At 45.7% G+C, this 18,458-nt stretch overlaps 1 protein-coding gene across 1 annotated transcript in view; it reads left to right on the top strand.

Annotated features, from left to right (window-relative positions):
• LOC307244768 (piezo-type mechanosensitive ion channel component 2-like) overlaps positions 1-10,052 on the top strand; it is a 60,084-nt gene extending 50,032 nt beyond the window's left edge. The window contains exons 44-57 of the mRNA XM_080020072.1: positions 496-589; positions 782-929; positions 1,569-1,656; positions 1,737-1,863; positions 2,498-2,656; positions 3,451-3,598; positions 3,688-3,876; positions 4,374-4,466; positions 4,549-4,718; positions 4,814-4,930; positions 5,703-5,782; positions 6,531-6,840; positions 6,933-7,074; positions 9,432-10,052. Of these exons, the coding sequence (XP_079876198.1) occupies positions 496-589; positions 782-929; positions 1,569-1,656; positions 1,737-1,863; positions 2,498-2,656; positions 3,451-3,598; positions 3,688-3,876; positions 4,374-4,466; positions 4,549-4,718; positions 4,814-4,930; positions 5,703-5,782; positions 6,531-6,840; positions 6,933-7,074; positions 9,432-9,536 (1,970 nt within the window). The 3' untranslated portion in view covers positions 9,537-10,052. The remainder of the gene's footprint in view (positions 1-495; positions 590-781; positions 930-1,568; positions 1,657-1,736; positions 1,864-2,497; positions 2,657-3,450; positions 3,599-3,687; positions 3,877-4,373; positions 4,467-4,548; positions 4,719-4,813; positions 4,931-5,702; positions 5,783-6,530; positions 6,841-6,932; positions 7,075-9,431) is intronic.
• The last annotated feature ends 8,406 nt before the right edge of the window (positions 10,053-18,458 follow it).

Below are 18,458 nucleotides of genomic sequence, written 5' to 3'. Positions count from 1 at the left end.
TGTGTGTGTGTGTGTGTGTGTGTGTGTGTGTGTGTGTGTGTGTGTGTGTGTGTGTCTGTGTCTGTGTGTATGTGTGTGTGTGTGTGTGTGTGTGTGTGTGTGTCTGTGTGTGTGGGTGTCTGTGTGTGTGTGTATGTGTGTGTGTGTGTGTGTGTGTGTCTGTGTGTGTGGGTGTCTCTGTGTGTGGGTGTCTCTGTGTGTGTGTGTGTGTGTGTGTGTGTGTGTGTGTGTGTGTGTGTGTGTGTCTGTGTGTGTGGGTGTCTGTGTGTGTGTGTATGTGTGTGTGTGTGTGTGTGTGTGTGTCTGTGTGTGTGTGTATGTGTGTGTGTGTGTGTGTGTGTGTGTGTGTCTGTGTGTGTGGGTGTCTCTGTGTGTGTGTGTATGTGTGTGTGTGTGTGTGTGTGTGTGTGTGTCTGTGTGTGTGGGTGTCTCTGTGTGTGTGTGTGTGTGTGTGTGTGTGTGTGTGTGTGTGTGTGTGTGTGTGTGTGTGTGTAGAAGGTGTGTGTTTGCAGCAGATCAGTAAAACGCTTCTTTTCATGGAAAAGTTGAGGGAAGTTTTCATCAGAACCAAGAACTACAGTGTGATGAGGTGAGTCACAAGGTACAGCACTACAGTCTGAACCTGTATCACCACAGACTGAACCGGTATCACTACAGACTGAACCTGTCTCATTACAGACTGAACCTGTCTCACTACAGTCTGAACCTGTCTCACTACAGTCTGAACCTATATCACTACAGACTGAACCTCCATCACTACAGACTGCCTTTTTCACTGCAGGTGTGTGGCGTGGTCTGCACCAGTGCAGCACTTCTTCCTGGCCCTGGTACAGCCAGAGTACAGCGCCGTCTCTGACGTCTACGTCCTGATGTTCCTGGCCGACACCGTGGCCTTCATCATCATCGTTTTCGGATTCTGGGCTTTCGGAGTAAAACACCTACTGTTCCTTTGTTCTTTTCTACCCTACTGTTCTGTTCCCCTGTTGTTTCCTACAGTACTGTTCTGTTCCAATGTTCTTTTATTCTGTACTGTTGTGTCCACTGTTCTTTTCTACCATACTGTTGTGTCCCATACTGTTTTGTTCGCTGTTCTTTTCTACCGTACTGTTATGTTCCTTTTTCTTTTCTACTGTACTATTCTGTTCCATACTATTCTTTTCTTCCGTACTGTTATGTCCTGTTCTGTTCTGTTCACTGTTCTTTTCTACCGTACTGTTCTGCTTGCTGTTCTTTTCTACCGTACTGTTTATGTTCCGTACTGTTCTTTTCTACTCTACTGTTTTGTTTTTGTTTTTCCATTATACTGTTCTGTTCTTTCCCACTGTTCTTCTGTACTTAACTGTTGTTCTTTTCTACCATACTGTTTCACTCCGCTGTTTTTTTCTACTGTTACGTTATATTTAGAAGGGAACAGTCATAGCACTGCAACATAGTAACTACAGTGTAACTATAATGTAACTACAATAATGTAACTACAATGTGACTACAATGTGTCTACTTGCAGCCAATGTATGTAACTCCAGTTCCAGTCGGTTTATCACTGACCTCACTTCCTGTCCCCTTTCCAGAAATACTCTGCTGCTGCTGACATCACTTCCTCTCTGTCGGAGGACCAAGTTCCTGAGGCGTTCCTGGTCATGGTCCTCATCCAGTTTGGTATGTCTACCTCTCTGTCTGACTGTCTGACTGTCTGTCTGACTGCCTGATTGTCTGTCTACCTGTCTGTCCGTCTGCAGGCACCATGGTGATAGACAGGGCTTTGTATCTCAGAAAGACCGTTCTGGGGAAGTTGATTTTTCAGGTGATTCTGGTTTTTGGAATTCACTTCTGGATGTTCTTCATTTTGCCCACGGTGACGGACAGGTATGTACACACACACACACACACACACACACACACACACACACACACACACACACACACACACACACACACACACACACACACACACACACACACACACACAGACAGGCAGACTGTGAAGGCAGACTGGTGTTTTTTTCTGAGGGGAAAGGAGAGTTAGAGCAGTGGGAACCAGGACGGGTCACCTGACGGACACCAGGATCTAGATCCTCCCATGAAACCTGGTACCAGGAGGGAGGGCGGGAGGAGATGAGGGAGGGAGGAAAGAAAGGAGAGGAGATGATGGAGGGAGGAAGCGAGAATGGGAGGGAGGAGAGGAGGAAGGGAACGAGTAGAGGGAGGGGGAGAGGAGGGAGGGAAGTATTTGGTGTTTAACTGTGTGGAAGGCAGCAGACAGATCTAGGATAAGTACAGAGGAGAGGGATGACGCCTTGACAGGATGGAGAGCCTCCATCACAACAAGAAGAGCCTCCATCACAACAAGGAGAGCCTCCATCACAACAAGGAGAGCCTCCATCCTCCTTCACACCAAGAAGAGCCTCCATCACAACAAGGAGAGTCTCCATCCTCCTTCACACCAAGAAGAGCAGCAGCAAGAGAGGTAGTTCTCACCTGTCCCCTCTTCTCTCTGCAGGCGTTTCAACCACAACGCGGTGGCCCAGCTCTGGTACTGTGTGAAGTGTGTGTACTTCGGCCTGTCTGCGTCCCAGATCCGCTCTGGGTACCCGACCCGGGTCTTGGGGAACTTCCTGACCAAGAGCTACAATTACCTCAACCTCTTCCTGTTCCAGGGGTGAGGAGCATTCTAACTACCACCACCACTACCCTACACGCCTCCCAGTGACTAACTACCACCACCAGTACGGTACAGGCCTCCCAGTGACTAACTACCACCAACAGTACCATACTGGCCTCCCAGTGACTAACTACTACCACCACCAGTACCATACTGGCCTCCCAGTGACTAACTACTACCACCACCAGTACCATACAGGCCTCCCAGTGACTAACTACTACCACCACCAGTACCAGACAGGCCTCCCAGTGACTAACTACCACCACCAGTACGGTACAGGCCTCCCAGTGACTAACTACCACCAACAGTACCATACTGGCCTCCCAGTGACTAACTACCACCACCACCAGTACCATACAGGCCTTCCAGTGACTAACTACTACCACCACCAGTACCATATAGGCCTTCCAGTGACTAACTACCACTGCCAGTACAGTACCGACCCCCGAGTGACTAACTACCCCCACCAGTAAAGTGCAGGCCTCCCAGTGACTATCTACCACCACCAGTATAGTACAGGCCTCCCAGTGAGTAACTACTACCACCACCAGTACAGTACAGACCTCCCAGTGACTACGTACCACCACCAGTCCAGTACAGACCTCCCAGTAACAGACTACCACCACCAGTACCAGACAGGCCTCCCAGTGACTAACTACCGCCTCTAGATCTCTGACCTCCATCAGCTTCTACCAGACGCTCTAGCGCCCCTGTTACTCTGTGGGAGCCATGGAATCAATGTAATAATCCATGTAATACCTGTCTCCCCCTCCACCTGTCTGTCCTTCCAGGTTCCGGATGGTGCCCTTCCTGACAGAGTTGCGGGCTGTGATGGACTGGGTGTGGACGGACACCAGTCTGTCCCTGTCGTCCTGGATATGTGTGGAGGACATTTACTGCCACAGCTTTGTGCTGCGCTGCTGGAGGGAGTCAGAGAAGGTAGTTATGTACTACTAAAGTACTACTACACTACTGTCATACTACTAAACTTGTACACTACTAACGTGTGTGTGTGTGTGTGTGTACAGCGCTACCCGCACCCTAGTGGTCAGCAGAGGAAGCGCGTGGTAAAGTGGGGGCTGGGCGGCCTCATCGTGCTGCTGCTGATCTGCATCGTCTGGTTCCCGCTGCTCTTCATGTCGCTCGTCCGCTCGGTGGCCGGAGTCGTCAACAAGCCGCTGGACGTGTCACTAACCATCACCCTGGGGGGCTTCCAGGTACTACTGTAGTATAATCCCACAGTAAAATCCAGTGTATTCCGGTATAATCCAGTATAATCCCAAATTACAATTCCACAGTATAATCAGTATAAACCCACAGTGTAATCTACTACAATCCCTTAGTATAATCCAAAGGTATAATCCCTCAGTATTATCCCACAGTATAATCCCACAGTATAATCTCACAGTATATTTCAGTCTAAACCCACAGTTTAATCACACAGTATAATCCCGCAGTATAATCCAGTAAAAACCCACAGTAGAATCCCACAGTAGAATCTCACAGTATAATCCAGTATAAACCCATAGTATAGTTTAACAGCATAATCAATCATAATCCTACAATATAATCCAGTATAATCCCACAGTACAATTTCTGTTATTTTGATCAACATTGAATTTATTCCATTTGAGTAACACATTGAACAGATATGAATACTACGATAGTACTACAGTTTGTTTTACCCTAGTATTGAGTATACCTGTATTTTCAGCCGATCTTCACGATGAGCGCTCAGCAGAACCAGCTGAAGGATCTGAGTGAGGAAGAATACCAGGCCTTCATCGGTACCTACAGCTACACGCCTGTGAGTACTAATACTCTGTGTACTGAAGGGTACTTGGCAGTTCCTGGAGGTGTACTGTGTGTACCTATTGTGTACTTCCCAGAGTGCCTTGCAATTCCTGGAGGCGTATTCCCGGGAGGACGTGACGATTGCCAGGTTGGACGGAAGCAGCAACTCTCTGTGGACCATCAGTCCCCCGAGCCGGGAGTACCTGAGACAAATACTGCACCAGGACGAGTACTTCCCCCTAACACTGTCCTGGACCATCCAGAGGTAATACTGCAGTAGTACTACTCAGAATACTGTTGATAATAATAGGATTACCCTGATGAATAGATGTTGTAAACAGGAAGTGGGTTTGTCCACAGGAACCTGAGTTTGGGCGCAAAGGCGGAGCTTGCCTCGGGGAAACATGTGACATATCTGGACGACGAAACCAGAAAGAACCTGATGGAGCTGCTGAACGGAACGACAGAACAAGCAGTGTAAGAGAAAGAGAGAGAAAGAGAGGACGTTTTATGGAACATTGAACAAAGAACCAAAACATGCTGCTTAGCGGCAGAAGAACAGCGTGCGCTTTGAATACAAAGCAATTAGAGAAAATTAAAACCTAGCCAAAAAATAAAACCAGTAAGTAAATAAGATTATTATATTGTTGATAATAAATGAAAGAAGTAAACAAATACATTAATAGTAATAATAACGGTGATACCAATAAAAAAAAATTTGATAAGAAAAATAAGATGTATGAATAACTATGAATACATAAATAAATAGATAGGAAAAATCAAATGTATAAAAAAGATAAACAACTGAAAAATAAAGAAAAACAAATAAATAGATAGATGTATTATTATTTAGTGATCATAATCAAAAGTGCAACAGTCAGACATAGTACAGAACATAGGACCTGTCCAATCCCCCAGGTGGACTTGAAGGCCTCCAGCCTGCTGGTGAGGGTATAGAAGGAAAACTTCACCCGAAAGCGTTCCGCCAGCAGGCGGGTCAGCATGAGAACATGGTCCTGGGAGCCCTGCTCCTGGATTTGGTTCTGCAGCATGAGGACCGGCCTCCACTGGCACTGCATATGCTTCAGCTCCTCCTTTTTACACCTCAGCGAGATCGTCTTAAACGGACAGATTATTTTGCCGAATCACTGAAGCTCTCGCTGCAGCGCGTCATTGGGGATGAACGGGGGGACTCCAGAGATCAGTGCTGTGTGTACTGTGTATAAAGTATGTACTGTGTGTGTTGCAGGGTGATCCCGAAAGTATTTCCATGTTTCCTTCGGGCTCCAAGTGACTCCAATGCCAAACCAATACTACAACTGTACACAGGTACTAAAGCACTACACCCAGTACTACAGCCACAGTTCTAGTCCTAGCTAGTGTATTACGTAGTGTACTGACCCTACCTAGTGTATTACCTATTGTACTACCCCTACCTAGTGTACTACCCCTGACTAGTTTACTACCTAGTTTATTGACCCTACCTAGTGTACTACCCCTGCTTAGTGTACTGCCTGGTGTACTGACCCTACCTAGGGTAGTAACCCCTGCCTAGTGTACTCCCTAGTGTACTGAACCTGCCTAGTGTACCACCTGGTGTACTGACCCTACCTAGTGTACTGAACCTACATAGTGTACTACCTAGTCTGCTGACCCTACCGTGTTTATTACCTTGTGTACTAACCCTACCTTGTGTACTGAACCTACCTAGTGCACTAACCCTACCTAGTGTACTTACTTTACCGAGTGTACTAACTCTATCTAGTGTAGTACCTATTGTACTGACCCTACCTAGTTTACTACCTAGTGCATTAAGCCTACCTAGTGTACTGACACTGCCTAGTGTACCACCTAGTGTATTGATCCTACCTAGTCTACTACCTCATGTACTAACCCTACCTAGTGGATTACCCTGTGTACTACCTAGTGTACTGACCCTACCTAGTGTACTAATCCTACATAGTGTACTACCTAGTGTACTTAACACAATCAAGTGCAGGAGGGAGTACGACCACTAGGTAGTAACCTTGAAGACACGAGGTAGGACACAAGGTAGTAATCTAGTGTCCTATCTCAGACGGCAGCTTCGGGGACATCCTTCTGGCCCTGCAGCGCTCCGGTCCTGGCTCTGGGTCCCAGGAGTGGTGGATCGTGGACCAGCCGGTCGGTCCTGCTCCAGCCAGTCCAGCCCCATCTCCGGGCGGTCCGGCTCCGGTCTCTTCGGCTCCGGGTGGTCCAGCTCTGGTCTCTTCGGCTCCGGTCACTTCGGCTCCGGGTGGTCCGGCTCCGGTCACAGTGTCTGATTGGTCGAGAGCCGCTGGACTGGAGCTGTATGTGTTCAGTGACAAAGTCAGTCCTCCCAGTCTGGGCTTCCTGGCAGGATACGGGTAAATGTCTGTCTGTCCGTCTGTCTGTCTGTCTGTCTGTCTGTCCGTCCGTCTGTCCGTCCGTCCCTCTAACATCCCTCTCTCTCCTGAAGCATCATGGGACTTTATGCTTCCGTCGTCCTCGTCATCGGGAAGTTTGTCCGAGAATTCTTCAGCGGAATCAGTCGCTCCATCATGTTCGAGGAGCTGCCCTGCGTGGAGCGCATCCTCAAGCTGTGCACCGACATCTTCCTGGTAAGAGCACCACCCAAACACCACCCTACATCACCATACACTACCCAAATGTCAAATGTACACGCCCTATACCGTGCTTATGTGCTGTAGTCCCAGTCAACAAACACTACACTACAAACCCGATAGCAACGTAATGTGACGTAGTCGTGTAGTTGAAAGAGAGAAAGAAAGGAATGCTACTAAAAGCCAGTGAGAGTTACAGGTTGAATTCCACTGGAACTTGGTGACGTCCCATGTTCTATTTTATTGGAACTCGGGGACAGTTTCATGTTCTGTTATTGTTCCACAGCGAATGATGAACAATAATAAACAGTGTCAAAATCAACAATCTCACTCATTGAGGTAACTGAGAGTTGCAGCGTGTACATCGGTCCAATCACGTGAGTGTGATCCTATCATGGGATGTATTTGTCGTTAACGTACAGCAGATCAGAAATGGGAATCTGCAGCTCAAGAGATCAGGAATCTGAATTGGCCGAGGAGGTTGCAACCGATGCATCTCTAGTTGGTGAACATGTAACTTTACAAGATGATGTATTTCAAGGGCTTTATCCTAATGAGATTAATTAGTATACTGTATATAGTATTACTACATGCATTTTTATACTGTATATAGTGTTACTACATGCATTTGTATACTGTATGTAGTGTTACTACATTAATGTGTATACTGTATATAGTGTAACTACATGAATGTGTATACTGTATATAGTGTTACTACATGAATGTGTATACTGCATATAGTTAGTACTAGTAGCTCGCATACGATGTGATTGGCCTCGTTGTGAGATGCTACGGTGTGAATAACTGATGGAGTCATTTAGCTGCAGTAACTCAAACTCCCTGTTACGCTACTGTGGTACTCAAAATATCTCCCCAAGGTTGGCAGGTCTGCTGCACTATGCTATACCGTCCTACACCACCCTACACCACGCTATACGATGCTACACCAACCTACACTGTGCTACACCACGCTACACCACCCAACACCACCTTACACCACAATGACATCACCCTTCACCACCCTGACACCACGCTATACCACCCCTTACTCAACCCAACACCACCCTGACTCCGCACCCATATCACCCCCCTCTATATGTATATTCCACCCTGCACCACCCCATACCACTTCCCTAACCGCATAATCAAGATCTGCACTGACATCTCCCAGGCAGGCGCTCCACCTTCTGGTTAATCTGATTGTGTTTAATCCGATTGTGTTTGAGATGTGGGGATGGGATGGTTTGAGCAGCCACACCTGACCTGGATCTAGGTGATTGGTTCAGAGTGGCTGCATACCCATTGCTCGTTGGTTGGGCTCACACACATTCAAGGATATAGGAGCCCTGTCATGACATTTTCTATCTGCTCCTGGCTCATTCCACCTGGCCTCCTCTCTACAATAAACTGATGTCTACAACCCATCATCGTCTGTGTCTCTGTGCCCGAGGGCCCTGGAAACGCCACTTGGGTGGTGTGTGGTAGGTGGAACTGCCACAGTGGCACCTGAACAGGGACTCTCCGGCACAGGTAAGGGACACAGAGGTGCCGTCCGGATCAAGGGGCGGCCCCAGCACCAACCCTCTCCCAACTGGCAGCAGCAGCACCTAGGGGTCCGGCGGAGGACCGGGGGAGAAGCAGCTGCAGCAACCACGACGGGTAACCGTCTGCGGCTAGCTCCTCTGCCCAGCAGCCACCGCCGGGACCATCCCGCAGCCCAGCAGCCGAGCCATCCCTCCAAGCAGCTCCTGCAACAGCCATGTCAGGTCACGCCTTCACCAGCCAGCGCAGCAGCCCGAGGCCCCACGCTCAGGAAAGGAGGAGGGGACAGTCTGTCGTCACCCTGGGGGAAGGAGGCCGGTCGACCATGCCGCTCCGGGGAACCGGGTCCTCTGGAAGGGGACCTGTTAATTTTTTTGGACATTTGTTTGTGTAAGGTACGGAAACCCTGTTTCAGAGTCCGGTATTTTTTATCATTTAAGGTATTGGAACCCTGTGTCAGAGTCTGCTTTAAACGTTTCTTTTCATTTTTGTTTTCTGCTTGGTGGGGTCGGGAGTAGGCTTCGGCCAGGAATTCTTCCTGGTCTCAGTTTGGTGTTGGGGGTGTGTGATGGGCTGATAGGATGGTTTGAGCAGCCACATCTGACCTGGATAAAGGTGATGGGGTTAGGGTGGCTGCATTCCTGTTGCTCGTTGGTTGGTCTAACGAGCAGCAGGTAAAACCCCCAACCCCACACTCACTCAGGAGAGGAGCCCTGTCATGACATGTTCTATCTGCTCCTGGATGCCGTGTGGCAGGCGAAACTGCCACAGTGTTTAATCCGATTGTGTTTAATGTGGTTGTTGTGTTGCAGGTGAGGGAGACAGGGGAGCTGGAGTTGGAGGAAGAGCTGTACGCTAAACTCATCTTCCTCTATCGTTCCCCTGAAACGCTCATCAAATGGACCCGACGGCGCTAGATCATCTGATTGATCTGACCTCTGATTGTTTGCAAACTCATCAGACATTTTGGATTTTAGAACAGTAAATCAGAACGCTAGCTGTTAGCATGCTAGCTAGCGCGCCACCTGTAAACGGAAAGAGAAACATGTGGTTCTAGACCGTTGTATGAGACAGTAGGATGAGGTGTAATTCAATTTGTTTGGAGGAGTTTGGGGTTCAGTGCCTTGCTCAAGGATGGAGGAGCCGGGAATCTAACCAGTCACCCTCCCCTCACCAGAGGAGCTGCTGCCACTATGTTGGATTAACTACGTCAAGGTGGAACTCTGATGTTATTCTACTGTAAACGATGTAGCTGTCGCCATGATGACACAGACATTGACTCTGCGTCGTCACAGCGATGCTTCGTCTCCATCACTTCACTGTGAAGCTTCTTGTGTTAAAACTGGAATAAAATGTGAAACTGGAAGTTGTTTCTGTTTGAGTTTAGAAAAAAAAATGTCAGTGTTAAAATATTGAGGCATTGACCCTTAATAAGCGACCGAAATAGAAAGTGTGCTGTGATGTTTCCTTTTACAGCCAATGAACTGGATCGTCCAGCAGGTGGGAGCACACCGCACATTTGCTGACTCAAGTTCCCCTAAAGTCACGGTTAGGCGCAGAGTCCTGCGCTGTGATTGGCTGCGTGTTTCAGGTTCATTTCCTCCAACATGGAGCAGAGAAGCTTTGCAAAAACCTTTATCTGTGTATCACTGATTACTACATCCATCCATTCTAACCCTTACCCAAGTATCCCAGAACATCCGAATGTAAAATGCTGATTGACATTAAAGCTAAAATACTACATTTCCATTGTTGTACTGAACAGTGAGATCATATGATGTAAAATGCATTTATTAATAACACCTTTCTAGCTTCTACCTTTCTGGATGGAGGTCACATGACTGAAGAAGAAATAGGTGTCAACACCCGAGTATCAAATATGGATGCCCTGTGACTAGTATAATAATAGTAGTAGTAGTCGTAGTAAGGAGTAATAGTAAGTAGTAATAATAGTAGTAATAAGGAGTAATAGTAAAAGTTGTAGGAGGGAGTAATAGTTATAGCAATAATGAGTAATAGTAGTAGTAAAGAGTAACAGTAGAAGTCGTAAGGAGTAATAGTTATCATGGTAGTAGTTGTAATGAGCAATAGTAGTAGTAAGGAGTCATTGCAACAGTAAGTAGTAGTAGTAGTAAGGAGTAATCATAGTAGTAGTTATAAGGTGTAATAGTAGTAGTAGGGAGGAGTAATGGTAGTGAGGAGTAATAGTACTAGTAAGGAGTGACATTGGTAATAGTAGTAAGCATTACTAGGAGTAATAGTAAGGAGTATTAGCAATTGTAATGAGTAATAGTAGTAATGTGTAATAGTAAGGAGTAATTTTAAGGAGTAGTAGTAGTAGTAATTGTAAGGAGTAATAGTAGTAGTAGTAATAATAGTAAGGAGTAATAGTAGTAGTAATAGTAGTAAGGAGGGATAGGGTTAGCATATCTGGAACCGAGTGGAGTGTCTTTCTCTCTGTCGCTCTGTCTCGCTGTCTTTCTCTCTGTCTCTCTGTCTGTCTCTCTCTGTCTCTCTGTCACTCTCTTTCTGTCGCTCTCTCGCTCTCTTTCTCTGTCTCTTTCTGTCACTCTGTCGCTCTTTCTCTCTGTCTCTCTTTCTTTCTCTCTGTCTCTCTTTCTCTCTGTCTCTCTTTCTTTCTCTCTGTCTCTCTTTCTCTCTGTCTCTCTTTCTTTCTCTCTGTCGCTCTCTTTCTTTCTCTCTGTCGCTCTCTTTCTCTCTCTGTCTCTCTCTCGTTCTGTCTCTCTCTCTCTCTCGCCCTCCCTCTCTTGCACCCCTCTTTCTCTCCCTCTACCTCTCTAAATCAGTTTTAAGAGAGAAATTATTCAAATCCTGCAGCAGAGCTCTGTATCTTAGCAACAACATCCCAGAATCTGGAATCAGCATCAGCTCACAGTCCCCCTGCAGAGACAGGCTGGCAGAGAGACAGCTGAGTTGGCAGACATAAAGACAGACAGTCAGTCAGACAGCATGCTGTGAGTGGCAGAGGCTGAAGCAGCTCAGAGAAGAGGAGGAGGAGGAGATAGGAGGAGCGAGGAAGAGGAGGCGAGAGGAGGTGGAGGAGGAGGAGCGAAGGAGAGGAGGAGGAGAGGAAAAGGAGGAGCGGGGAAGAGGTGGCGGAGGAGGAGGAGTAGCTTGTGAGCGGCAGACTGTGATGGAGGATCCTGTTGTTAAGTGAGGTGAGTACCGAGCGCTTCGTAGCACAGTACCATCACAGTATTTACTACCGATCACAGTACAATCACAGTATTTACTACCGATCACAGTACCATCACAGTATTTACTACCAATCACAGGACCATCACAGTATGTATTACCGATCACAGTACTATCACAGTATTTACTACCGATCACAGTACTATAACAGTATTTACTATCGATCACAGTACTATCACAGTATTTACTATCCTTACAGTATCTGTGTATCAAAGTAACTGCAATAAAGATTTAGACTGTCACTGTGATAAAGATTCAGATTGTAACTGTGATAAAGATTCAGCGACTGTGTTATAGATTCAGACTGTAACTGTGATAACGATTCAGACTGTCACTGTGATAAAGATTCAGCGACTGTGATATAGATTCAGACTAACTGTGATATAGATTCAGACTGTAACTGTGATATAGATTCAGACTGTAACTGTGATAACAATTCAGACTGTAACTGATAAAGATTCAGACTAACTGTGATATAGATTCATACTGTAACTCATAAAGATTCAGCGACTGTGTTATAGATTCAGACTGTAACTGTGATAACGATTCAGACTGTAACTGTGATAAAGATTCAGACAGTAACTGTGATAAAGATTCAGACTGTCACTGTGATAAAGATTCAGCGACTGTGATATAGATTCAGACTAACTGTGATATAGATTCAGACTGTAACTGTGATAAAGATTCAGACTGTAACTGATAAAGATTCAGACTGTAACTGTGATATAGATTCAGACTGTAACTGTGATATAGATTCAGACTGTAACTGTGATAAAGATTCAGACTGTAACTGTGATAAAGATTCAGACTGTATCTGTGATAAAGATTCAGACTGTAACTGTGATAAAGATTCAGACTGTAACTGTGATAAAGATTCAGACTGTAACTGATAAAGATTCAGACTGTAACTGTGATAAAGATTCAGACTGTAACTGTGATAAAGATTCAGCAACTGTGATATAGATTCAGACTAACTGTGATATAGATTCAGACTGTAACTGTGATATAGATTCAGCCTGTAACTGATAAAGATTCAGACTGTAACTGTGATAAAGATTCAGACTGTAACTGTGATAAAGATTCAGACTGTAACTGATAAAGATTCAGACTGTAAGTGTTAACGATTCAGACTGTAACTGATAAAGATTCAGACTGTAACTGTGATAACGATTCAGACTGTATCTGTGATAAAGATTCAGACTGTAACTGTGATAAAGATTCAGACTGTATCTGTGATAAAGATGCAGACTGTAACTGTGATAAAGATTCAGACTGTAAGTGTTAACGATTCAGACTGTAACTGATAAAGATTCCGACTGTAACTGTGATAACGATTCAGACTGTATCTGTGATAAAGATTCAGACTGTAACTGTGATAAAGATTCAGACTGTATCTGTGATAAAGATTCAGACTGTAACTGTGATAACGATTCAGACTCTATCTGTGATAAAGATTCAGACTGTAACTGTGATAACGATTCAGACTGTAACTGATAAAGATTCAGACTGTAACTGTGATAACGATTCAGACTGTAACTGATAAAGATTCAGACTGTAACTGTGATAACGATTCAGACTGTAACTGATAAAGATTCAGACTGTAACTGTGATCTCCCCCTTCCTCCTCTCTCTCTGCCATGGGGTGGGGCTTAGCCTGTGCTGCTCTCTGATTGGTCGCTGTGATGATCGCTACAGGAGGTTTACTGAGGATCAACGCACTCCGCCAGGACTCACTGCACAAGAAACCACAGAGGAAGAAGAAGGAGAAGAAGAAGAAGAGGTGTGTGTGCGCACACACACACACACACACACGGATCATGGAGACCTCCATGACACTGAAGCATCAGATGTAGTTCAGTAAGATAAGATGAGGTAGTTAGTGGTAGTTAGTGTAATTTTGTGGTAATTAGTGTTAGTTAGTGGTAGAAAGTGGTAATCAGTGTTAGTTAGTGTTTGTTGATAGTAGTTAGTGTAAGTTAGTGTTAGTTGGTGTTAGTTTGTGGCAGTTAGTGGTAGTTAGTGGTCGTTTGTGGTAGTTTGTGTGTAGTTTTTGGGAGGCTTTTACGGTACTGGTCGTAGTTATGCTGTATTATTGTATGTAGTAAAGTGTTTAACTGAACAGATATATAGAGTTTCGTTTGGTGTAGCACTGGTGTAGTTCTGGTGCAGTACTGGTGTAGTTCTGGTGTAGTGTTGGTGTAGTACTGGTGTAGTTCTGGTGTAGTGCCGGTGTAGTTCTGGTGTAGTGCCGGTGTAGTACTGGTGTAGTTTCACTCTTTCTGTGCAGGTTGGATGAGGTGGTCGTGGTTAAAGGGAAGCTCCACATCTGCTCCGCCTCTGGCCTGGTGGCGGTGCTCGGCATCCTGGTCCTGCTGCTCGGAGCCATCATGGCCGTCCTGGGCTACTGGCCACGAGGTGCCCTGCTGTTCCGCTCCCAGCCACTGGGTGCTGAGGGCACTGGACTGGACTCCTCTGCAGGACCTCCATCCTCTGCAGGACCTCCATCCTCTGCAGGACCTCCATCCTCTGCAGGACCTCCATCCTCTGCAGGACCTCCAATCTCTGCAGGACCTCCTCCTTCTCCAGCAACTTCCCTTTCTGCAGGGCCTCCATGTTCTGCAGGACCTCCTCCTTCTGCAGGACCACCTCCCTCTGTAGGACCTCCATGTTCTGCAGGAACTCTTCCTTCTGCAGGACCTCCTCCCTATGCAGGACCTCCATCCTCTGCAGGACCTCCTCCGTTTGCAGGAAGTCCTCCCTCTGTAGGACCTCCATCCTCTGCAGGACCTCTTCCTTCTGCAGGACCTCCATCTTCTGCTGGACCTCCATCCTCTGCAGGACCTCCTCCCTTTGCAGGACCTCCTCCTTCTGCAGGACCTCCATCCTCTGCGGGGCCTCCATCCATTGCAGGACCTCTTCCTTCTGCCGGACCTCCTCCCTCTGTAGGACCTCCATGTTCTGCAGGAACTCTTCCTTCTGCAGGACCTCCTCCCTATGCAGGACATCCATCCTCTGCAGGACCTCCTCCCTTTGCAGGACCTCCTCCTTCTGCAGGACCTCCATCCTCTGCCGGGCCTCCATCCATTGCAGGACCTCCTCCTTCTGCAGGACCTCCTCCCTCTGTAGGACCTCCATGTTCTGCAGGAACTCTTCCTTCTGCAGGACCTCCTCCCTATGCAGGACATCCATCCTCTGCAGGATCTCCATCTTCTACAGGACCTTCTCCCTTTGCAGGACCTCCATCCTCTGCGGGGCCTCCATCCATTGCAGGACCTCCTCCTTCTGTAGGACCTACATCCTCTGCAGGACCTCCTCCCTTTGCAGGACCTTCTCCTTCTGCAGGACCTCCATCCTCTGCTGCCATCGAGGTGAATTAGCTTTTGTTACTATAGAGAGGGATCCGATCAGATGAGATTTATCAGGTTAGAAGATGGACGGATGTTTCAAAAACTTTCTGTTGTATCTCTACTGGAAACTTTCTTTGATAAATTAATATCAGATGTAATAAATAAATAAAAGGAAATAATTGCTCATGAACAGAAACAGTAAAGTTGTGTTTCCATCCAGCACGGAAGAAGAGAAGAACGAGGGGGAAAAGGACAAGGAAGCAGTTTCCTGGGAAACAGAACAGAAAACAAAACAACTGGATTCCTGGAGGATTTCCTCAACAGGTACACACACACACACACACACACACACACACACACACACACACACACACACACACACACACACACACACACACACACACACACACACACACATTAACAGACACACACACACACTGTAAATAAAGGAACTGCAATCAAATCCCTCCCCTCCCCCTCCCTCCTTCATCCAGGTACCTCTACTCAGACAGGCTGAAGGTGATTGGTCCTCTCATTATGGGCGTCGGCCTCTTCCTGTTTATCTGTGCGAACGCCGTCCTCCACGAGAGCCGCGACAGGAAGACCAAGGTGATCAACCTGCGGGACCTGTACTGCACGGCCATCGAGCTGCACGGCCCAGAGGGGCGGGGCTCCAAGAGAGGAGGAGGAGGAGGAGGAGGAGGAGGAGGAGGAGGGAACACAGGGAGTGAGAGAGGAGAGGAGGAAGGTGCAACCAAGCTCCTCCCTGCGGCTCCTAGCCAGGTGCATTGTGGGACAGACTCTGCTGGGGTGAAGGTGCCAATTTCTCAAAGCTCTAAAAGTGAAGAGCGGGACGCTTCGCCCCCACGCAGCAGGAGGCGGAGCTTCCTGGCATGTCATTCGGCACGAGGTTCCCGGAGGCGGAGCTTCCCGCCGTCTCACGCGGTGGACTTCGGCGCCCTGACCCACGGGGAGGCGGAGTCATCTGGACTGTTGGAGGCGGTGGCCATGAGGAACACTTCCTGCCAGGTCACTGTAGACCTGCGGGGTCAGAGGTCGGTTAGCGGACAGGAAGTGACATCACCGAGACAACATTCCAGCAAGGGGAAGCTGAGGATGACTTCCCAGGCGGCACGTGGACAGGAAGAGGAAATGTGATGTCCTCAGTCACATGACCAGCCCAGCGTCAGAAGCGGCTCAGTGATTGGCTGTTCAGACCGACCGATCAGAACATGAGAAGCACAACACTGTAGATCGTCACATGGACGTCATTTACATAATTATTGAATAGTTCATGAATAAATACCTGCTTTGCCTTGAATTCCAGGGTTGAACATTTGATTTGGACCAAAAGTTTGATGCATGAAGCACCAACGAGAGAACCGATCAATATCAATCAATAAAAATCACTGTTACATTCATGTGATGGATGCTGTATTATTATTGTCATTGATACAATTTGGGTGTTTTTAATGATCAGCTCCTCCTCCTCCTCCCAGGGAAACAGGAAGTAGAATCGGGTGAGTGTCGCTGATCAGACTCGGTTGATAAATGTTTTTGTATGATCGCCCCCTCGGCTCCGGAGGGGAACTGCACGTTATCCACGGTGGCGACGCAAAGAAACCAGAGCGATAGAAAGGAGAGAAAAAGCAGAGGAAGTCGTCCCTTCTTCTCTTCCGTTCATTTGCAGTTTGAGGGAGGAAGAAAAAACAGCGAGTTAATAGAGATGATATAACATGTTAGATTTATGTCCAAATTCATTTAAATATATGAGACTATAACATGAAATGGTCCAATGAGGGAAATGGGGACGTGTCCCTTTCATCGGGCAAAAAGGTAGAAAAGGAGAAAACAAAATGGCCGTCACCACAAATGTTTGGTGTCGATGAGAAGTAAAAACAATTCAACTTTAAACATCAGATATGAAACATTAAACAGAAGGGTTTACCTGACCCTAGCCCATGTTTCTATTTTATGGATTTATTTACTTTGTGGATTTATTTACTTTATGGATTTATTTACTTTATGGATTTATTTACTTAAGGGATTTATTTATGTCATGGATTTGTTTATTTTATGGATTTATCTGTTTTAGTTTTTTTGACTTTATTTATGTTATGTATTTACTTACTTTATGGATTTGTCTATTTATGGATTTATTTTTTTTATGGATGTATTTACTTTATGGATTTATTTATTGTATGGGTTTATGTAATGTATTTATTTACTTTATGGATTTATTTACTTTATGTATTAATTGATGTTATGGATTTATTTATTTTATATGATCTCTATTGATCTGTCTGGATCTGTATTCATCTGTATTGATCTGTATTGATCTGTTTTGATATGTCAGGATCTGTATTGATCTGTGTTGATTGGTATCGATCTATCTAGATCTGTATTGAGCCGTAATGATCTGTATTGATCTGCATTTATCTGTATTGATCAATATTAATATGTATGGACCTTTATTGATCTGTCTGGATCTGTATTACATATATATATATATATATATATATATGTATTGATCAGTATTGATCTGTCTGGATCTGTATTGATATGTATGTTCTACTGTAGTATGTATTGTGTTATGTTCTACTGTAGTATATACTTTGTTATGTTCTACTATAGTCTGTACTGGGTTATGTTCTACTGTAGTATGTACTGTGTTATGTTCTACTGTAGTATATACTTTGTTATGTTCTACTATAGTCTGTACTGGGTTATGTTCTACTGAAGTATGTACTTTTTATCTTCTACTGTAGTATGTACTGTTATATTCTACTGTAGTATACACTTTGCTATGTTCTACTGTAGTATCTACTTTTTATGTTCTACTGTACTATGTACTGTGTTATGTTCTACAGTAGTATGTACTGTGTTATGTTCTGCTGTACTATGTACTTTAGGTTCTACTGTAGTATGTACTGTCTTATGTTCGACTATACTCTGTACTTTATGTTCTACTGTAGTATTTACTTTATGTTCTAATATAGTCTGTACTTTATGTTCTACTGTAGTATGTACTGTGTTATGTTCTACTATAGTCTGTACTTTATGTTCTACTGTAGTATGTACTGTGTTATGTTCTACTATAGTCTGTTCTTTATGTTCTACTGTAGTATGTACTGTGTTATGTTCTACTATAGTCTGTACTTTATGTTCTACTGTAGTATGTACTGCCCACGGAAGATCCTCCACATTCGATGGCCAGACACCATCAGTAACACTGAACTCTGGGGAAGAACAAACCAGCTGCCCGCGGAAGAAGAA

The sequence above is a fragment of the Zeus faber genome (genome assembly GCF_960531495.2).
Source record: "Zeus faber genome assembly, chromosome: 19".
NCBI lineage: Eukaryota > Metazoa > Chordata > Actinopteri > Zeiformes > Zeidae > Zeus > Zeus faber.
The sequence above is the reverse complement of the archived record's forward strand: the minus strand, read 5'-3'. Positions and strand labels throughout refer to the sequence as shown.